This window comes from Myripristis murdjan, chromosome 23 (genome assembly GCF_902150065.1).
Source record: "Myripristis murdjan chromosome 23, fMyrMur1.1, whole genome shotgun sequence".
Taxonomy (NCBI): Eukaryota; Metazoa; Chordata; class Actinopteri; order Holocentriformes; family Holocentridae; genus Myripristis; species Myripristis murdjan.
Window position 1 is genome coordinate 12609900 of NC_044002.1, and position 17500 is coordinate 12627399.

Genomic DNA, 17500 nt, shown 5'->3' on the forward strand with positions numbered 1-17500 from the left:
TTTAGGATTTCACATTTGCCTCTAAATCAAGCCCAGGCCACTTTAAGCAAGACTCTGGTTTGGTTTTCAAAGACTTGCAGGTAAACTGAACTTGCTGGATGTCATTGCGGTCACGGAGTGGGCACCTCCCATCACAGAAATGTAGGTCGAATTCGACACACTGCACCTCCTCCAGGGGGCTGAGCAGTAAATTGTGGTGTGTGTGACAGCCCCCCCCCGCTCTTCAGGCAGAGCAGACGGAGTCGGAGGAGACAACGGAGAGCCGCTCTGTTCAGAGGAAACAGAGAGCAGAAACAGAGGATTATTTCTAAAATAGCTCTGTGTTTGTCTTAGACAGAGACTGGACAGTGTCACACAGGGCTGGGACTGTTTTATACACTCTACACACATGCGCGCGCACACACACACACACACACACTTTACTCTTACACAAATGCATGTAAAAAAAAAAACATGCGTATACACACAGTGGGACACAAACACACAGACAATATTTAATATGAACACTTTACTCACACACACACACACACACACACACACAGAATCATACATAAGTACTCACAAGCACATACAGGCACTCACTCATATGTGCAGATAAACATGCTGTCACACACACGCACACAACTGTCGCATGAACACACACTTTCTATCCGTTTTCCCCCCCCACACTCCTACTCATTGACATATTTTTGTACACACACACACACACACACACACACACACACACACACACTGTAGACTGTGGTGGAGGGTGACAGGAGAGACGAGATAATGCAGCACACACGGCAAGCTTCTCAGGAGTGTGTGAGTGTGTGTGAGAGTGTGTGTGTGTGAGAGAGAGACTGATCTAAGACCGCGCATTAGTGTCTCTGATAAAGTGAGGGGCCTTAAGTGATTTTAGGAAGCATAGGGCCCCCATGTGTGTGTGTGTGTGTGTGTGTTTGTGTCTGTGCGTGTGTGTGTGTGTGTGTGTGTGTGTGTGTGTGTCGAGGTTGGGGTCAGGTGCATGGTGTGTTTGTGTGTGTCTGCTCAGTGTCTGCCTTGTCGCTGCGGCGATGACATCATGGCACACGACCGCCAAACAACGGAAAGAATTCCTCCTGTCTTCTCTGGCGAGAGAGAAAGAGGGAGAGAGAGAGAGGGAGAGAGAGGGAAGGCGGATAGGAAAAGTGACAAATAAAAAAAAGGGAGGAGGTTGAAGAGAAAGAACATAAAAGAAAGGTGAAAGAGTAAAAAGAAAGATGAGGGAAGTAGAAACAGCTTTTTTAAAAAAAACAACAAAAAACAAAACAAAAAGGAATGTATTTTTTATTTTATTTTAAGTATTAATTTGCAACCTGTCATATTAATAAATGGCTGTGTTAGTGCTCTTTACTTCCAGCTGATACAACAAAACAGAAAATTTATTTGTTTGGCATTTTTTCTTTAGCCTTTATGATGAAAAAAAAAACAAAGGTATTCCACAGATGTGATTTTTATTTGACAATTATTTGGAGAAATATCAGGCCAGGCGCTCATCAGCTGCATCTGAAACAACACTGTAAGCATTCCAGGGCTCAGAAAGTACATGTGCCGTTTGGCCTCAGACAGTCTCAGGCCTAAGATGTGGACACATATCGGCTCCAGCACTAATTTTCAGAATGGATCCAAACTGTCCTGATAACCTCGGCCATCGGCCTTGATCCTGCATGTCCCACGCTCGTGTGCAGCCAAAGAAACCTGAATCCTGAATGGGAGCTACAGTTGTAAGGCTGCAGGTCTACTGGGAAACTCCTCTTTTTCTTGGTATTTTCAACGGAAAGGACACGTTCCCGACAGCGCTGAGAATTTATTATGTTTTAAAGGCCCTCTGACATTAGAAATATCTCGACTTTCAGCAAGAGAGCGCAACATTTTAAACTGTTTTTTAATGATCTCGTAGCAACTGCAGTAGCCACAGCCAGCACTTGTCACAAGCATGTGTTTAGCTCTGCAAGCTGAGGTGCCCAGCGGACACAGAGTGTGTTTTATAGGAGTGTGTGTGTGTGTGTGTGTCAGACAGAGGGAGAAGGGAGAAACAGGCAGAGAATGAGAGAAGTGCATCTGGAATAAATATCATTTTATCACTGGGGTTTATAAGCGTCGTGTGCTGGCAGGTAACTCTCAGATATGATATAAAACTAGACGCACTGTTAGCTTTAACAAGACTAATGTTCCATTAGCCCTTCCCTGTCTCTCTCTCCCTCTGTGTGTGTGTGTGTGTGTGTGTAAGAGAGTTTGTATGAAAAAGACAAAGAATAAGAGTGTGACATTGTCCCTGTAAATCATAACCTGGAACGAAAGAAGGGAAATATTATGATCATGAAGGTGTTCTCATGCCATAAAAATCCACATGCAGGAGCTCATGTGGGTTTGAAAGTGAAATGGCTTTTAATTGGTCAAAGTGGTAATGAAGAGAAAGGTCACAGAGCTGGTTTTTACATATCCATATGATTTAGCACTCTCCAGCTAAAGGCTTTATGACCTGCATACCCACATGCCTGGATCTGAAGTCTTCACTCCGTTAAAACACATTTGTGGTCACACAGTTTTAGCCTCTGGCGTTCAGGAGCACCTCTGGTCGTTTGGGGACACCTGAAATGCTCCTGGAGTCTCTTCTCGTTGAAATCCCCTAATATGGACGTTTTGTTATTAGAAATGGGAGAGAGGAAAGAAATAAAAGCGTAAAAGCTCAACATCCCTGACCTTTTAATGTTTGATTCTTTAGACTGGAGACAGAAAACACTGTAGACCTCTGCCTTGGCTGCCGCTGTGAAAACACTTTCTAATTTATTTAACAAAGGGAAATAAGTTGCACTTATTTATCAAAGCCTATATTCTCTCACTGGTTCGCCCTCATCCTTAGACACCTCTAGAGCTAAAGATGCTTTAATTCACCCATATTGCTATCAGCTGTGCTTTGAATTGCCAAGGTTTTCTTTCTTGTTGTGGAGGCTGTGATATCTCTGTCTATGGTTTTATCCTCTTGAATGCAGCCTTACATTCACATGAAATTGCACCTGTCAGAACCTCTCACCTGAGTTCACACACGGTGATTGTGTGGCTGAGTGTGAGGGTTTCATTAGCTAACACAGAGCAGAACACATACCTGCCTTTTATCCACCAAATAAAGCAACTTAAACCAGCGCTGTGTGAGCGTTTTGAATCCTTTAAAAAAGACCATAAGGTTGTTGAGGAAGATTAGCAGCACTGGATGACAAAAAGAGCTAATTTTCTATAGCATCCTTTAAATCGGGGTTTCTCAATCACTGGGTCATGGCCTACTGATGGGCCTTCTTGTGGGCTGCAGAATGCCACATGTAGAGGCCAGGGTCCTGCACAGGGCCACTTTTACACCCATTAATGCAAGACCCGCAACCCAACCCTTCCCCGCTGTCAAACATGGGGCCACATTCTGTTTAACAGGGTCAGTTTTAACTTAACTTTGTCCTAATTTTTCTTATAAGCACTGACACGTAATATTGATGACTTTGTGGGCCTTGGTTTTAAATCCCCCTCCATGCTTGCTCAATGAAATCACTGTATTGTATTAAAAGGAACTACATTTAGCATCACGGCAAATTCCTTAATAACATGCTGAGCTTGAAGGGCGTTAAATATTGAAATTGCCGTTTAGTTTATGGTCACATTATTGCTGCATCCATCAATAAAAATGTCACTTCCATCTTTTCGTCAAGGCACCACCCGGTCAGCGCACAGCTGCCTGTTGTGAGTCATCGGATGTCAATCGGTGCGATTGTTTCCTTCCTATTTAGTGATTCTCGTGAGTATTGGTTAAAAGTTTTTCACGTACAGGCTAGGTATAAAAGACTAACCAATTACACCCAGTCCAACCCATAATTTCTTTTTTTGCTTTCAAAAGGCAGTTGCTGTATTATTATCTATTTCAAAAGGCAGCTACTGTGAATCCTAAATGGCAGCTGCATCATTTTTTCCACTGTATTAAAATGCGTTTTTAATACAGAGAGAATGTTTTCTTTGCATGACCAAAGGAAGCATTGTGGAAAAAAAAATACAATAAAACCTTCAATTGTAAAACGCTTATTTTCCGCGTCTGTGGTGCTGTAAAAATTAATTACCATGATTTTTCCCTCAGACCATAATCGTACCATCAACATCTCGTACCGTTTCATCCCAATTGAACGACTGGGAGCTGCCCAGTACAACCACAGTCCTCTGGTTAATTCCCAGGGAATCAAAGCGGCGGCCGTCCGCTCAGACTGCCTGTGCTGTTCCTAACCTTTCAGCTGCCACTCTGACATGGCAGCCTGAGTGCAGAGGCATGATGGGACACTTGTACAATGACAGCGTGGTCAGTGAGGTTGACCGAGAAATCTGTGGGTCCTCACACACTCCAAGCATCTAATCTGTCTTCGTTTAGATGCTCTCATCGTTGCATTCCACACTCCACCACTATAACTGACTGTGTGTGTGTGTGTGTGTGTGTGCGTGCGTGTGTGTGTGAGAAAGACAAAGGAGAAAAAGTAAAGGGAGAGAAAGTGAAGCAGAGTGAAAGTGCCTGTGGATGTGCGTCAGTGTGGATTTGTGGGTGTGGGCACATCTGGATGATGTGTTTCTTACATGCTGGGATAAGCACAGTGAGAATGAGGCATGAAAAACAAGCATCTCCTCGAACCCTGAACCTTCACTCCTGCCCTGTTTCTTCCCTGTCACTTTCTCTTGAACATCCAATGCAAAGAACCTCCATGTTAACTAGTAATTTAGTCTTATATTCAGTGTTAAATTTAAAAAAATATATGTTGTTTTTGAAAAAAATCTGCCAGTGTGATGAGATAATCCCACTGGTTTCCCCTGCTAATCACCTTGTCGCCAGAGTTTTCTTGCATCAAATGTCATTCTCCTGGTTCTAGAGGGCTGATCTGCCTTATTCTGCCTTGTCTCAGCATATTCACACAAATGAAACTGCACTGGAGACAAACAGGACTAACTCGTGTATTTTTGTCGTTTGTTTAAGAAAAACAAGACTTTGAACAGTGAATATGAGACGACATTGAGGCCTTGATGTCGCACTCGTTAATTCCGGTTGTTGAAAATAACGAGTCAAAGCTTAGTCTGCTGCACTTCCTGTAAGTCGCTGTGGATAAGAAGCGCTGCCTAAATGCCTAGACTGCAAAATGTAAAAAAAAACTGTAAAGTGTGATTACTGTAGAGTGAGGGAACTGCAGAGAGACAGGAACAAGGACTTTGCATGTGTGTGTGTGTGTGTGTGTGTGTGTGTGTGTGTGTGTGTTATTGTGTGTGGCCAGTCTTCAAGCCATGAGGAATTATGGGAGATCGGGTGTGATTTACATTCCTTCTGGAAGTGAGGAACAGGATTCCGTGAATTGTGAGCCCTGGGTGTCCTCGGCAGCGGCTGAGCCGGATCTGGAGATGATGGGACGGGTGGGATGCGGCTTGTTGCCTCCCGACCACACTGGAATGTGATCTATCTGTCAGGCAGGGGAACGAGATAGGAGAGGGAGAGACGGGAGGGAAAAGATACGGAGGAAGAGGGAGACAGAGAGAGAGAGAGACGGGGATCAGAGACGAGGGTAGAAACTGGGAGAGAGGGAGGGCAAGAGAGGAACAGAGATAAGAGCGGAAGAAAGAACGGAGGAAGTCAGATGACGAGGAGAAACTTTTTTCTTTATTTGCGGTGGCAGCTCATGTTAAATGTCATGATAATACTCGCTGTGAGATTGGAGCGAATTGAATTGAGCGTTTCTATTTTCTTGTTCGACACGGTCTCTGCCTCCCTTCCTCCTCAGGCGTGAGTCGTACTTTACCCCAAACTCATTCGTCCCTGTTAAAATCTGATTAGCTGCTAAAATGGCGAACTCTGTGGTCTCTTGGCGGAGGCGCGGTGGCCGAGTTATCAGAGCCCGACACTCGGCCTGACGTCCCGTTGGCTCCCGGTGTTCGTGTTGGCAGTTTGCGCCCTGCTGAAGGGTCTTTGAGCAAGACGCTGAACGGCTGCCAGCTCCAGTGGCCTCTGTTCTGCAGCGGAGCCTGACCTCCGAAGCGAGCAGAAAGATAATCTCCCCACAGGGATCAATGAAGTATCACATTATTATTAACTACATGTGTGTGCTTCTCTCGGCAGAGTGGATCCATTGTTGGTGGCCGCGATCAAATCGTCAAGATTAAAGCTATGCTAGGCCAGGTTTTTATTGACTGACTGATTGATTGATTGATAAAAACCTTTATTTAGTCAGATTTCCCTCAGGAGATTAAGACCTCTGTTACAAAAGAAGAGCAGCAGCAAAACATGCACAATAGAAAAGTGACATGTGAAAATCAACAAGGAAAAACAACTAGAAGCATCATTAAAGAGGTGCAGAGTTAAGAGTTTAAAATCACCAAACAGAATTAGACACTCGAGCGTTAAAGTGTTTTGTAAGTCTCTTTGGTTGTAAGGTGCAAAATACTGGAAGGCAGTTTTTTCAAGGTCACATTTTACACTTGATGTCGAGTGTTGGCCGTCCCTGAGCTCTGGTGGGCTGAGGTTTTACAACTTAGGAGAGTCTGAGGAGAAGTATTGGAGGTATTTCTATAGTTCAAACTAGGCCACAGCAGAGGAGAATCCACCCTGAACTGAGACGATGCCGTTTGTCCCCTAGCATCCCAAATAAAAGGGGAATGAAATCAAAACTTAGGAGCAGCATTCAAACTGTCTTGTCTGTTACTGTCCAAAAATATGTTGCACTAGCCACCAAAACTACTTGGTTAAGCTTAGGAAAAGGTCATGGTTAATGTTAAATTAGCTAATTAATGTTATGGCTCTAGCTTGACATGCGACTTGGACCCTGGTCTGCACAACCAAAGTAGATGATGATGATGATGATGATGATGATGATGATGATTGTGCCATCTGTGACCCCACCAGCCTCCTAATGCGACCTTTTTCGCTCGCTTTATACATCATCAAACTTGAAAACATGGCATTTCAACATATCCTTGGTTTGGAAAAACATACAGTGCCAATATTTTTTCCTGGCAACTGGGCTGAATAAACAGCACTGAGAGTGGTTCTGTACTAAAGATGCAGTACAGTGGTCCCTCGTTAATCGCGGGAGTTGCGTTCTAAAAATAACCCGCAATAGGCGAAATCCGCGAAGTAGTCAGCTTTATTTTTTACAATTATTATAGATGTTTTAAGACTGTAAAACCCCTCACTACACACTTTATACACTTTTCTCAGACAGGCATTAACATTTTCTCACTTTTCTCTCTTGTTTAAACACTCTCAAAGTTCAAACCTTCATAGAAATAAGAAAAAAAAAAAAGCATGCAAAATTGCACTAAAAAAATCCGCGAAACTGCAAGGCCGCGAAAGTGAACTGCGTTACAGCGAGGGATAACTGTACTAACAGTTTAGTGGGCTTCGGTGTGAAGCGTCACACAGGCCTCCTACTGGGTCGGCAAAATATGAGTTCACTGATGTCACACTGCATGAAATGACCATTCACTGCCTTGTGCATCGTCAGTAATATATGTCGTAAATCAATTGAAGTAATTATGTGATCATATTGAGTGATAAACTGGATTTGTGTGTTCCTCTGCCTGCAGACAGGAGGCGCTGCTGGCAGCCATCAGTGAGAAAGACGCCAACATCGCCCTGCTGGAGCTCTCCTCATCTAAGAAGAAGAAAACCCAGGAGGAGGTGGCAGCGCTCAAGAGAGAGAAGGACAGTCTGGTACAACAGCTCAAGCAACAGGTGGGACTGCACACACACACACACACACACACACACACACACACACACACACACACGCATACACACCTTGACATGCAAATGAAAGCTTGAATTGAAGTCAGCTGTTAAATTGAGAGGAGAAGAAAGGAGATGAAAAAGAAGATAGGGGTGAAAAGAGAAAGAATGAGAAAATTGAGAAAATGATGGAAGAGGAGAGAAGGGAGAGAATAAGGAAAAGAGAGAGAGAGGGAGAGACGACACGATAAGGGAAAAAGAGAGAGGGAGTGAGAGAGAAACTGAGTTCAGATGTGACCACAGTCCTCTGACCACCAAGGGTAAATTTAGGATTAACCTACCCCTCCTACACACACCGCACACACACAGACACGCACACACACACACACACACACACACACACACACACACACATTTGAAGTCTCCTTCAGATCTCTGGTGACAACTCTTTCATATGAATTTTTATTTATTTATATTCACTGGCCGCATACACACACAGACACACACATTCAGCCTCATACTTTACCCCTCTGCTATGAATACAAATTTAGTCTACTGAGTGCATACACACCAAAGTGTACACCCACACACACACACACCTATGTGTACACACTTACCCTTGCCAAAAACAAGGCAATAAACATGACCAAACACCACTGTGTATGTATGTGTGTATGTGAATGGGCCTCTGTGTGGCATTTTCACACACACACACTCTCTCACACACACACACACACACACACACACACACACACACACACACACACGGTAAAGGTTCCTGTGGGTCTTGTGAGTTAACCAGTCCCCTGAGTGGATGAGCCTACTGGGAGTTTGGTGGATTTCCTTCTGTCTCTTTTCTTTGCTTCTCCTTCTTCGCTTTTTTTCAGCCTCAATTCCACATCCTCTCTCTTTCTGTCTGTCATCCTGCCTCTGTTTACGTTCATTTTAAGCATTTATTTGACGTGTTTATCCGGATAAACTTACAGTAACTGGAGCAACAACTTAAATTAGTTTTCCTATTTCCTATTAGGGATAATTAGGAGGTCAAGACAGTGCACAACAAATACGACATATTCCTGCGATCCCCACACACAATAAAAAGAAAAAATATCTCCCTCATTTAATCTTTAACCTTTTCTGTTCTAAGTCCCTTTTTCCTCTCCATCCTTCCTTCTTTCTTTAGTTAATGGGTATTTGATCAGCAGTTGTGTCCAATACATTCTTGAGGAAATCAGACAGAGACACAGAGAGACTTCAGAGGGCCCTACACATACATTACACACACACACACCTACTAATTTACATTGCAGGCGCTCAGACTGTGGAGGAGAATTCCAGTCTATTTTTGAGTTACAGCCTGTTTACTTGTGGCTCCTATCATTTTCATATACAGTACAGTATAATAAGATATTTCATAATTTCTTCATTTCACTGTCATTTAAAATGTACAAACATTCCTTTGCCTAAACTAGCTGGAATTTAGCTGCTGTCTCCTCCACCAAATGTGCCGTAAATTAAAAATCATATTTGAGCTTTTTTAAATCCACAGAGGAAAAAGGGGATGTTTTTCTGGCGCACAGTTCTGTTTAGGTCACACTCGAGTACAATTCCATAAGGATAAAACAAAAAGATTTGTTTTGCAGAATAATTAAAGCAGCGTGTCTACTATGATGGATTACCTCACTGAGGCATTTTTCAACTTTGTGGAGGATGTTTTTTATGCCAGATGAAAATGAATGGCAGCCAGTGGCTTCTACAGAAGGTGGGAAAACAAAGGCTGACATTTAGAAGACAGTGTGCAGACACCAACCAAGAATTATGTCAGTGACAGCGGTGACCTAAATGATTAGCACATGGTTTACGAAAAAAAGAGGAATCATGTCGTAAAGCCCCCCCTCCCAGCCACTAAACCCCTAAAAATCAGCCTTGTTCATCAATATTACATATTTAGAGGTTTTTTCATGAATGCCCCTTCACGCCTTGAAACACCTTATATATAGCTTTACACCTTGCGCTCATTAAAAATACACAGATCTATAAACATACAGATAGGGCCCTATCTTGCGTCAGAGTTCCTAAACCTGTTATTTGGGGATTTGGCATTGTGTAAGAGGCGTTCCCCCGCAAAAGTTCTTGCACACCTGCCGTTAGCCGTAAAACACCTGCACTACCCGTTACATTATGCATAGCCGTGGTTTGGACGTTACACCAGTTAAACCAATCAGTGTGCCAGGTGCCATTACCTTTAAGAGCAGGCTGCGCTATTCCGAATCCGCAAACCGAAACGCGTGATGGAGAGAGGAAGGTCGCCACGCTTCACCGAAAACGAGGCTAAAGCAAGGTGGCTTTTTAAAGGCGAGTTAATTGGGGAGGTGGAGTCACATGTGCACGTCCACATGTGTTCAAGTGGACGCGCATTTAAGCTGCCTGGGCGCACTCTTGTAAAAGCACAAATGGGATAGCAGGTGGTCCTGAGGACCCGCTATCCGCTTTCCCTAAAGTGTGTGATCAAGATAGCAATTGTAGGGAAAACGTATAAACACGCCCATGGACACACCTGCAGGCGCAAATAACGGAGTCGGCGTAATGTATAGCAGGTAGTGTGGCTGCAAGATACCATTTAGGTATAGTGGAAGCTGCTAAATGCGTAATTCACGGGTAGCGGGTAGTGGCAGCGGGTAGCGCAGTGCGAAAGATAGAGTCCACAGTCTCCGCCCACCCCAGCACACTGCTGGCTCACAGGCTCATAACTTGTATCGTAGTTGATAATTTATCAGTGTAGAAATTTGCTTTTTTCAGCGAAACCCAAACTAATCCCTAACTGATACTGTTTGTACAAAGCAGCCATTTGCAGTTTGTCTTGCTGAATATTTTGAAAATTAACCAATCAACCAATTAACCATTTTAATTAAACAATCAAAGCGACTGGTGCTACTGATGTGCAAAGCATTACCTCGTCAGCTGACAGGATGGGCTGTCAAATTTGTGACCTGCCAAGTCAAGTCAGCGTAGTCAAGGTCAGACATTTTAGGTGACATAAACATAAGAAAAACACATTTTTGAATGGAGGGGGACTTCAACCAAAGCATCTTGCATGTGTGTGTGTGTGTGTGTGTGTGTGTGTGCGTGTGTGTGAGAGAGCAGACAGAATTTCACATCAGCAGGACACAAGGCTGTTGTGGGACGATATGTTTTGCCACAGGATGCATGCTCACTGAGTTATATGTAACCACAATCTAGGCACACTCACTTACAAACACACACACACACACACACACCTCGCACTACACACACATAATGACAGACCTTTGAGTTCAGAGAGTTTGATAACCCCTCCACTCACCGCACGGTGTGTCACCTTGATAATGTGAAATGACATTTTCAGAATGTCTTGTTTCCAAACAGGATGTCGAGGCGGGACGTTATTCTGGATTATAAACCAATTTCAGCTCAGTCAGAGAGAGAGGAGCAGTTTTATTTGATGGTAGGGGGTCAGGGGGGCGGGACTGTTGAAAAATCTGTGATGTTTTATTGGCTGGAATTTTTATTCACACCTACTGATTCAGCAAGACGTCACCGTTAAAGATACAAGGTTTTCCAGGAGGTAAGATGTATGGGATTTTAATATAAAAGTACAAGAAATAAAACAAGCGGTACTTTTGACATTTATTGTTAAAAAGGTGAATTTTATGTTGTGTTTTTTATTTCAATGTGACATTTAAAAACAGCTTCTGTTGCTTACTGTACACGCCACTGTGATCTATTTGCTTTTAATTCACTGCATTCAAAATACGAAAGGACACTGATGTTCACGCTATAACAACGAGTTTTCATTCTCAAAACATCTGAACAGGTCAAGCGTAACAACTTTTTATGGCGAATGGGTTCCTTGTGTTGAATATTATGGAAATTACACTTGAATGAGGTGAATAAAATAAACCGAATGTGTTGAATGGATAATTTTCCTGCAGAAAGAGATGGAAAGATAGATAGAAAAAGAGAGGAAGAGAGGTCGTATCAAGTCATTCAAACATGGAATAACTCTGTCTCTCCCTCCATCCCTCCGTCTCTCTCTCCGTCCTGTTTGAAGTCTTTTATGACACCTCAGGGTCTCGGAGGTGGTTGCTGACAGCACAGAGACTCCACTGTCTGTGTGTGTGTGTGTGTGTGTGTGTGTGTGTGTGTGTGTGTGTAGGGGGTGTGGGATGGTGTGTGTGGTTTTGCTCCCCTCTCAATCCCTCTCTCTCTCTCTCTCTCTCTCTCTCTCTTGCTCTGTCTGTCTCTCTCTATCTGTCACTCTCTCTCTCTTTCTCTCTGTGGTGTCATAATTTTCAGTCCCCCAATGATGGATCACGGCCGAGATTTCCTCACTATTCCCCTGCGTGTGTGTGTGTGTGTGTGTGTGTGTGTGTGTGTGTGTGTGTGTGTGTGTGTGTGTGTGCCTGTGTGTGTTTGTGGTGAAGCCATCCCGTGGGCTGAGGCTGGTGCTTTATTTTTAGCTTGCTCCCTCAGAGTGCCCCCCTACACACACACACACACACACCAGGCTCACACACACTCTGCTACTGAGGACTGTCCTGAAAGAGAGAGAGAGAGAGAGAGAGAGAGAGAGAGAGAGGCTGAATGAAAGAAAGTGAATATGAATCAGTGATGTTGGATCCACGAGTCCCAGCGTCGTCCTCCCCAGACATTGAAAAACGTATTTCGAGTCTCATTTCAGCTTTAAATTTGTCGTGGCTTTTCGCTGTGCCAGAAATCAGCCCGTTCACGCAAACCAGCATTCTGCAGTTCTACGTCTGCAGTTATTTTCACTTTCACATTCATTCCAGTTGCAAAACAGGCCCCGGCCCCCGTGTCCACCAAAGCACTTTTCTTTTTCTCTTTTTCTTTTTTTTCCTGAAGCCGGGAATTATTTTTCTCAATATTTGCTGTGGGAGCGTCGTGTGTTTATGCTCTGCTAAAAATATCCGGAGCGTGACGAAGCACTGGCCATTTTGTTTATGATCAGGGGGAGTTGAGAAGAGTGCGGTGTGTTTCAGTGTTGTGCTCATCACTGGCACTTTTCACCTCGGCCGTCCAATCACAATAGACGAGGGGCGGGACAAATAACACAAAGATGAACCGCTGTATACCACATGATCAAAACAAGAACAATCAAAGAGAAACTGATATTATTAGTATTTGGTATCCATGTCTACAGATACAGCAGATAAATGAATGTATTTGTATTTAATCTCATATCATATCAGCAGCCAAAAAGTCGGGGAAAGCCCTGTGGTGGACACCGGCCCTTTAGATTTCATGCAAATAGATTTTGAGAAGACGTTAAAAATTCCATCACGTCCCTGAACATGTAGCTCAAGACATGACTGAAGAGAGAGAGAGAGAGAGAGAGTTGGTGAGAGGGAGATGAGGGGGAGAGGAAAAAAGTTTATTAAAAAAAAAAGAGTGTGTGTTTGTTCATCCTTTGAAGTGGCTCTTTGCCCTTTGACCCCCGAGGCAGGAGGCTGTAGATCAAAATGATGGCAGCTCTCCTCACGTCTTGTTCCCCATCTGTCTTTTTTCTGTCTCTCTCTCTCTCTCTCTCTGTCTCTTTCTCCCTCTCTCTCTCTATTGTCCTCATTCTCTCTCTCCCAGTCTTTCCTCCCTCCATTTCTTTCTCTTTGGGAGAAAAGCGTGTGAATGCAAAGTGGGACTGTGAAATTTATGACAAGATGGAACATGAGAAAGAAGAAGGAGAGAGATATACCACCAGGAAATGTTCCTGTTCCCCTCAAGAGACATGTTTTACAGGAACTGTGTGTGTGTGTGTGTGTGTGTGTGTGTGTGTGTGTGTGTGTGTGGCCATTGCTCCACACCTGCATGGCTATGGTTTGGCTCTAACATTTCACTCCTCTAAGTGTTTCATTTTAGAGGTATCGGCAGTCATGCTATCTCTCAGATGTGGACATTTTCTTAAACTTGATCTGAATATAAAAAAGAATATAAAGATCTGAATCCGGTCATGGGGAAAAAAAAGGACTAACACAATATAAGAACTGGAAATTGCAGTAAAAGTTTGTGAATTTTCGAGATGGAAAGAAAGCTTTTAATTTGCCCTGAATGTCTTTAAACCATTTTGAACCTCTGGAAGATATGAATCCTGTGGAAGTCAAGATTTAATTTGCTGAATGTGAGAGAGGGATTTAAAAGTGTGTGAGGGGAGAGCTTCAGTTCATCTTGACCACGAGGAAAAGTGGAGCTTTGTGTAGGAATATGAAGCACGTCTGATTTAAAATGATCCCCAAGTCAGCTTTAATTCATGTCAGAACATTTATGGTAAAATTTTATTTTAGATTCGCAGGAAAACTGTTTTCTTCCTCACTCTGTGCTTTACTCTGTCTCTCTCTCTCTCTCTCTCTCTCTCTCTCACTTAAGTCTTTTGTTAATTTTTGTCATTTGTTTGCACTCACCGCTGTCTTTGTCACTCACAAAAGTGGAGAGCATGTCATCTAACTTATTATTCCATAGAGATTTATCATGATGAAATAATTACCCTCAGTGCACTGCTCAGCCACTTTTCATTGACATTTGTGATTTTCCAGTTGCATCCATCAACAAATTTCTCCTCTTCCTCGGTGAAAGGAAAGAGCAAGAGGGAAACTAATCTCCCTTTCCATCACAATGGAACATTTCCCTCCGATTGTGACTCAGCAGCTTTTCCATTATTGATAATTGCACGGTTATCAACAGATTTCTCTTTCTCCACGCTGCCGGAAGGAAAGAAAAAACACCCGGTCTAATCTGTGATTCCCCGGAGCCTTATCACGATGGAATAATTTTCCCCCAACCATGACTCAGCAATTTTCCCCCCCTCACCCTATTCTTTCCTCCGGCTTCACTGGTTTCTCATTCTGTCCGTTGTCAGCTGGTTACAACAGAGGAAGGATCGAGGGAGAGAGTGGAGAAGAGGAGAAGAGGAGTAGTGGAATAGCGGCGCGATGATTAGATTAGGTGAGGAAGAGAGAGAGAGAGAGAGAGCTGGCGCAGAAACGAGTGAGCTGAGGTCAGCATTCCTCGCAATTAGAGAGAGGGGAAGATGTAAAGAGAGGAGGAGAGGAGGATGCATGGGGAGACAATAGGAGGGAGGTGAAGTTAAAGACGAGAGGAGAGAAAGAGGAGAGAGGGAAACAAGAGCGAATCAGATGGATTTTCCTCTCTTCTCTTCTCTTCTCCTCCCCCATCCCCAGCTGTCTCCCTCGCTCTTTCTCGAACAGCGTGTTTCATGGATTTAGTGGTTTTAGTGTTTGGGGGTCAACAGCATAAGACATGAAGAGATGACAGAATGTCACACAGACAGACAGAGAGAAAGCGTTAGATATGTATATGAGGGATTTGTTGGAAAAAGATAGCGAGGAAGTGCGAGAGAGAGAGAGAGAGAGCGAGAACCGCAAAAGAGAAAACAAGAGAAAAAGACTGACTCTGTGTTTTCACCGCATCCCTCCGGTTTGTGCCAGGTGCCTGTAATGCTGCAGGTTCAAATCAATACATTGATGCGTGCCACTCCATCTTTCCAGCACCTTTAAAATAAAAATGACGTGAATGTCAGAGGTGCACGTGGTGGAGCGAAATGTCGGAAGATGAAAGAAAAAGAACAGAGGGAGAAGTGAACGTGGAAACATGGATGTGGAGAGACAGGCAAGGAAGCCGAAAGTCTAAAGAAAGACTGAGTGTACGTTTGACAGGATAGAGAGCACAGTAAAAGCAAAAAAAAAAAAATGTCATTGTCATTGTTAAAGTCTTGCTTTTCTTAAAACAGTTGGGAAAAAATCTGCCAGCGGGATGAGATATCCCACTTTCTTCCAATGCTAATCAACTTGTTTCCAGAGTTTTCTCGAATCAAGTGTCATTTTCTTGGCATTAGCGCGCTGATCTGCCTCATTCTGCTTGGTTTCACCCTATTTATACTTGTTCCTAGGAATAAAATCCTGAAACAAGTGAAAGTGCATTGGACACAAGTGTGATTATCCCATCCCACCAAAAAGCAACATTTTAACACTGAATATGTGACTAAATGATTTAAGATGGAGATTTTTTTTTTTTTGCAGTGAGGGAAGGAAAAAGAGAGCAGGAGAGGGAGATCAAGGACTGAAAATGAAAGAGAGGGAAGTGCATGGATGAAATGAACTCAAAATAACCAAAAAAAAAAAAAAGAACATGTTGGTATTAGATTGGGTGTGAGGGAACAAGGAAGGAGGGAGAGGAGGAAGAGGGACAGACAGTATTAGATATGGAAATGAGGACATGGTGAAGAGAGGAGGAGGGAGGGAGAAAATTAGTCACAGATACAAGGGCGTGTTAAGGAGCTCAAGAGTCAAGAGCGAGGAAGTGAGGGAGAGAGATACTGCTTTAGATGTGGCTGTCGATGAGTACACTTAGACTGTGTGTTCACAAACTCAGAGATCATTGGAGAAAGAGACACACACACACACACACACAGAGCGGCACGTTAGATGCCTTTGCAGCAGGACAGGGAGGCTCAAACCTAGAAAGCACATTAGGAAGCTGAGAGATAAGGACAGGAAGACGGAGGAGGAGACAGTGTGTTCGATAAGGCGCTAGACTTTGAGGAATATTTAGATACCGAAAGCGTCTCAGAGGGCTCAAAGATCAGGACAAAGAAAGAGAGAGAGAGAGAGGGGAAGGAAGGAAGGGAGGCAGGGTGTATGCATGGGGGGGATGGAGGGAGATTTGGATGTAGAAAAGCCATGTTAGAAGAGCTCGGAGATCAGGCGCCCTCTCGACACGGCTTATCCTCTCAGCTTAGCTCTCCCGGTCGCTCACCCGCTCTCTCTCGTCTTTTGCTTGTTCGTCGAGCTGTTCTTTCGTTCTTTTCTTTCTCTCCTCCAAGTCCCAAATCTTCCTTTCGTGCTGTATTTAGACTAAGACAGGATCGGTCGCAATCCAGCGGGTTTTTTTTTTTTTAAACCTAGCAGACACTTTAGGCTGTGGGGCATTTATCATTTAGTCTTATCGTTCCTTCACTCGTCTGTCGCGCGCCCATCTTTGACACTGCTGGTAGGATTTTTACTGAACTTCGGGAAGAGGACACATCTTACCACTGTGTTGTAGCATTTTCAAAATCACACCGTTTGGTGCAATGGTGTCGCTGCCATTACAGTTCAAATCAAGGGTATATATTGCTTTGGTGATTTTTCAAGTAGGAAACAATGTCCAAATGATGGTTGGTGACCAGCCAAAGCCATTTCAAACATATTGTCAGGCATGACCTGCTGTTTCTTGGATACATAGTACAGCTTGAATCAGACTTGATATTTCGAACCTGACCCATTAGTGGCTGTGAAATTTTGTCCAAATCCAACTCAACACCGACCACCACTGACCAGAGCCTCAATAAAACTCAACATCCACATTGTAGAAATTTATCTTTAGGCTTAATGTTAAGTGTTGTCTAGATAACACTTTTGCCCTCAATAAAGTGAATGGATGGATGGGAAATGTGAATTAAACATGAAGCTGTATCAGCCAAATGTATTAAAAACGTACTGATCCAAAATTAAGGTTTAGATGCCGCTTTAACGATTTGTCAGATCATGCCGTAAGACGACATATACACTCCTGATCAAAATCTTAAGACCAGTTGAGAAATTGCAAGAATTTACATTTTGCACTATTGGATCTTAAGAAGGTTCTAAATAGAGCTTCAAAATGCAAAAAGAAGAAATGGGAGTGAGACAAAAAAAAAAAAAA

General features: G+C 43.4%; 1 protein-coding gene across 3 annotated transcripts in view; it reads left to right on the forward strand.

The window, feature by feature from the left end:
- LOC115355239 (ELKS/Rab6-interacting/CAST family member 1-like) overlaps positions 1–17500 on the forward strand; it is a 162730-nt gene that overhangs the window by 112204 nt on the left and 33026 nt on the right. For all 3 annotated transcript variants that reach the window (XM_030045957.1, XM_030045956.1, XM_030045958.1), the window contains one exon: positions 7609–7756. In XM_030045957.1, the coding sequence (XP_029901817.1) occupies positions 7609–7756 (148 nt within the window). The remainder of the gene's footprint in view (positions 1–7608; positions 7757–17500) is intronic.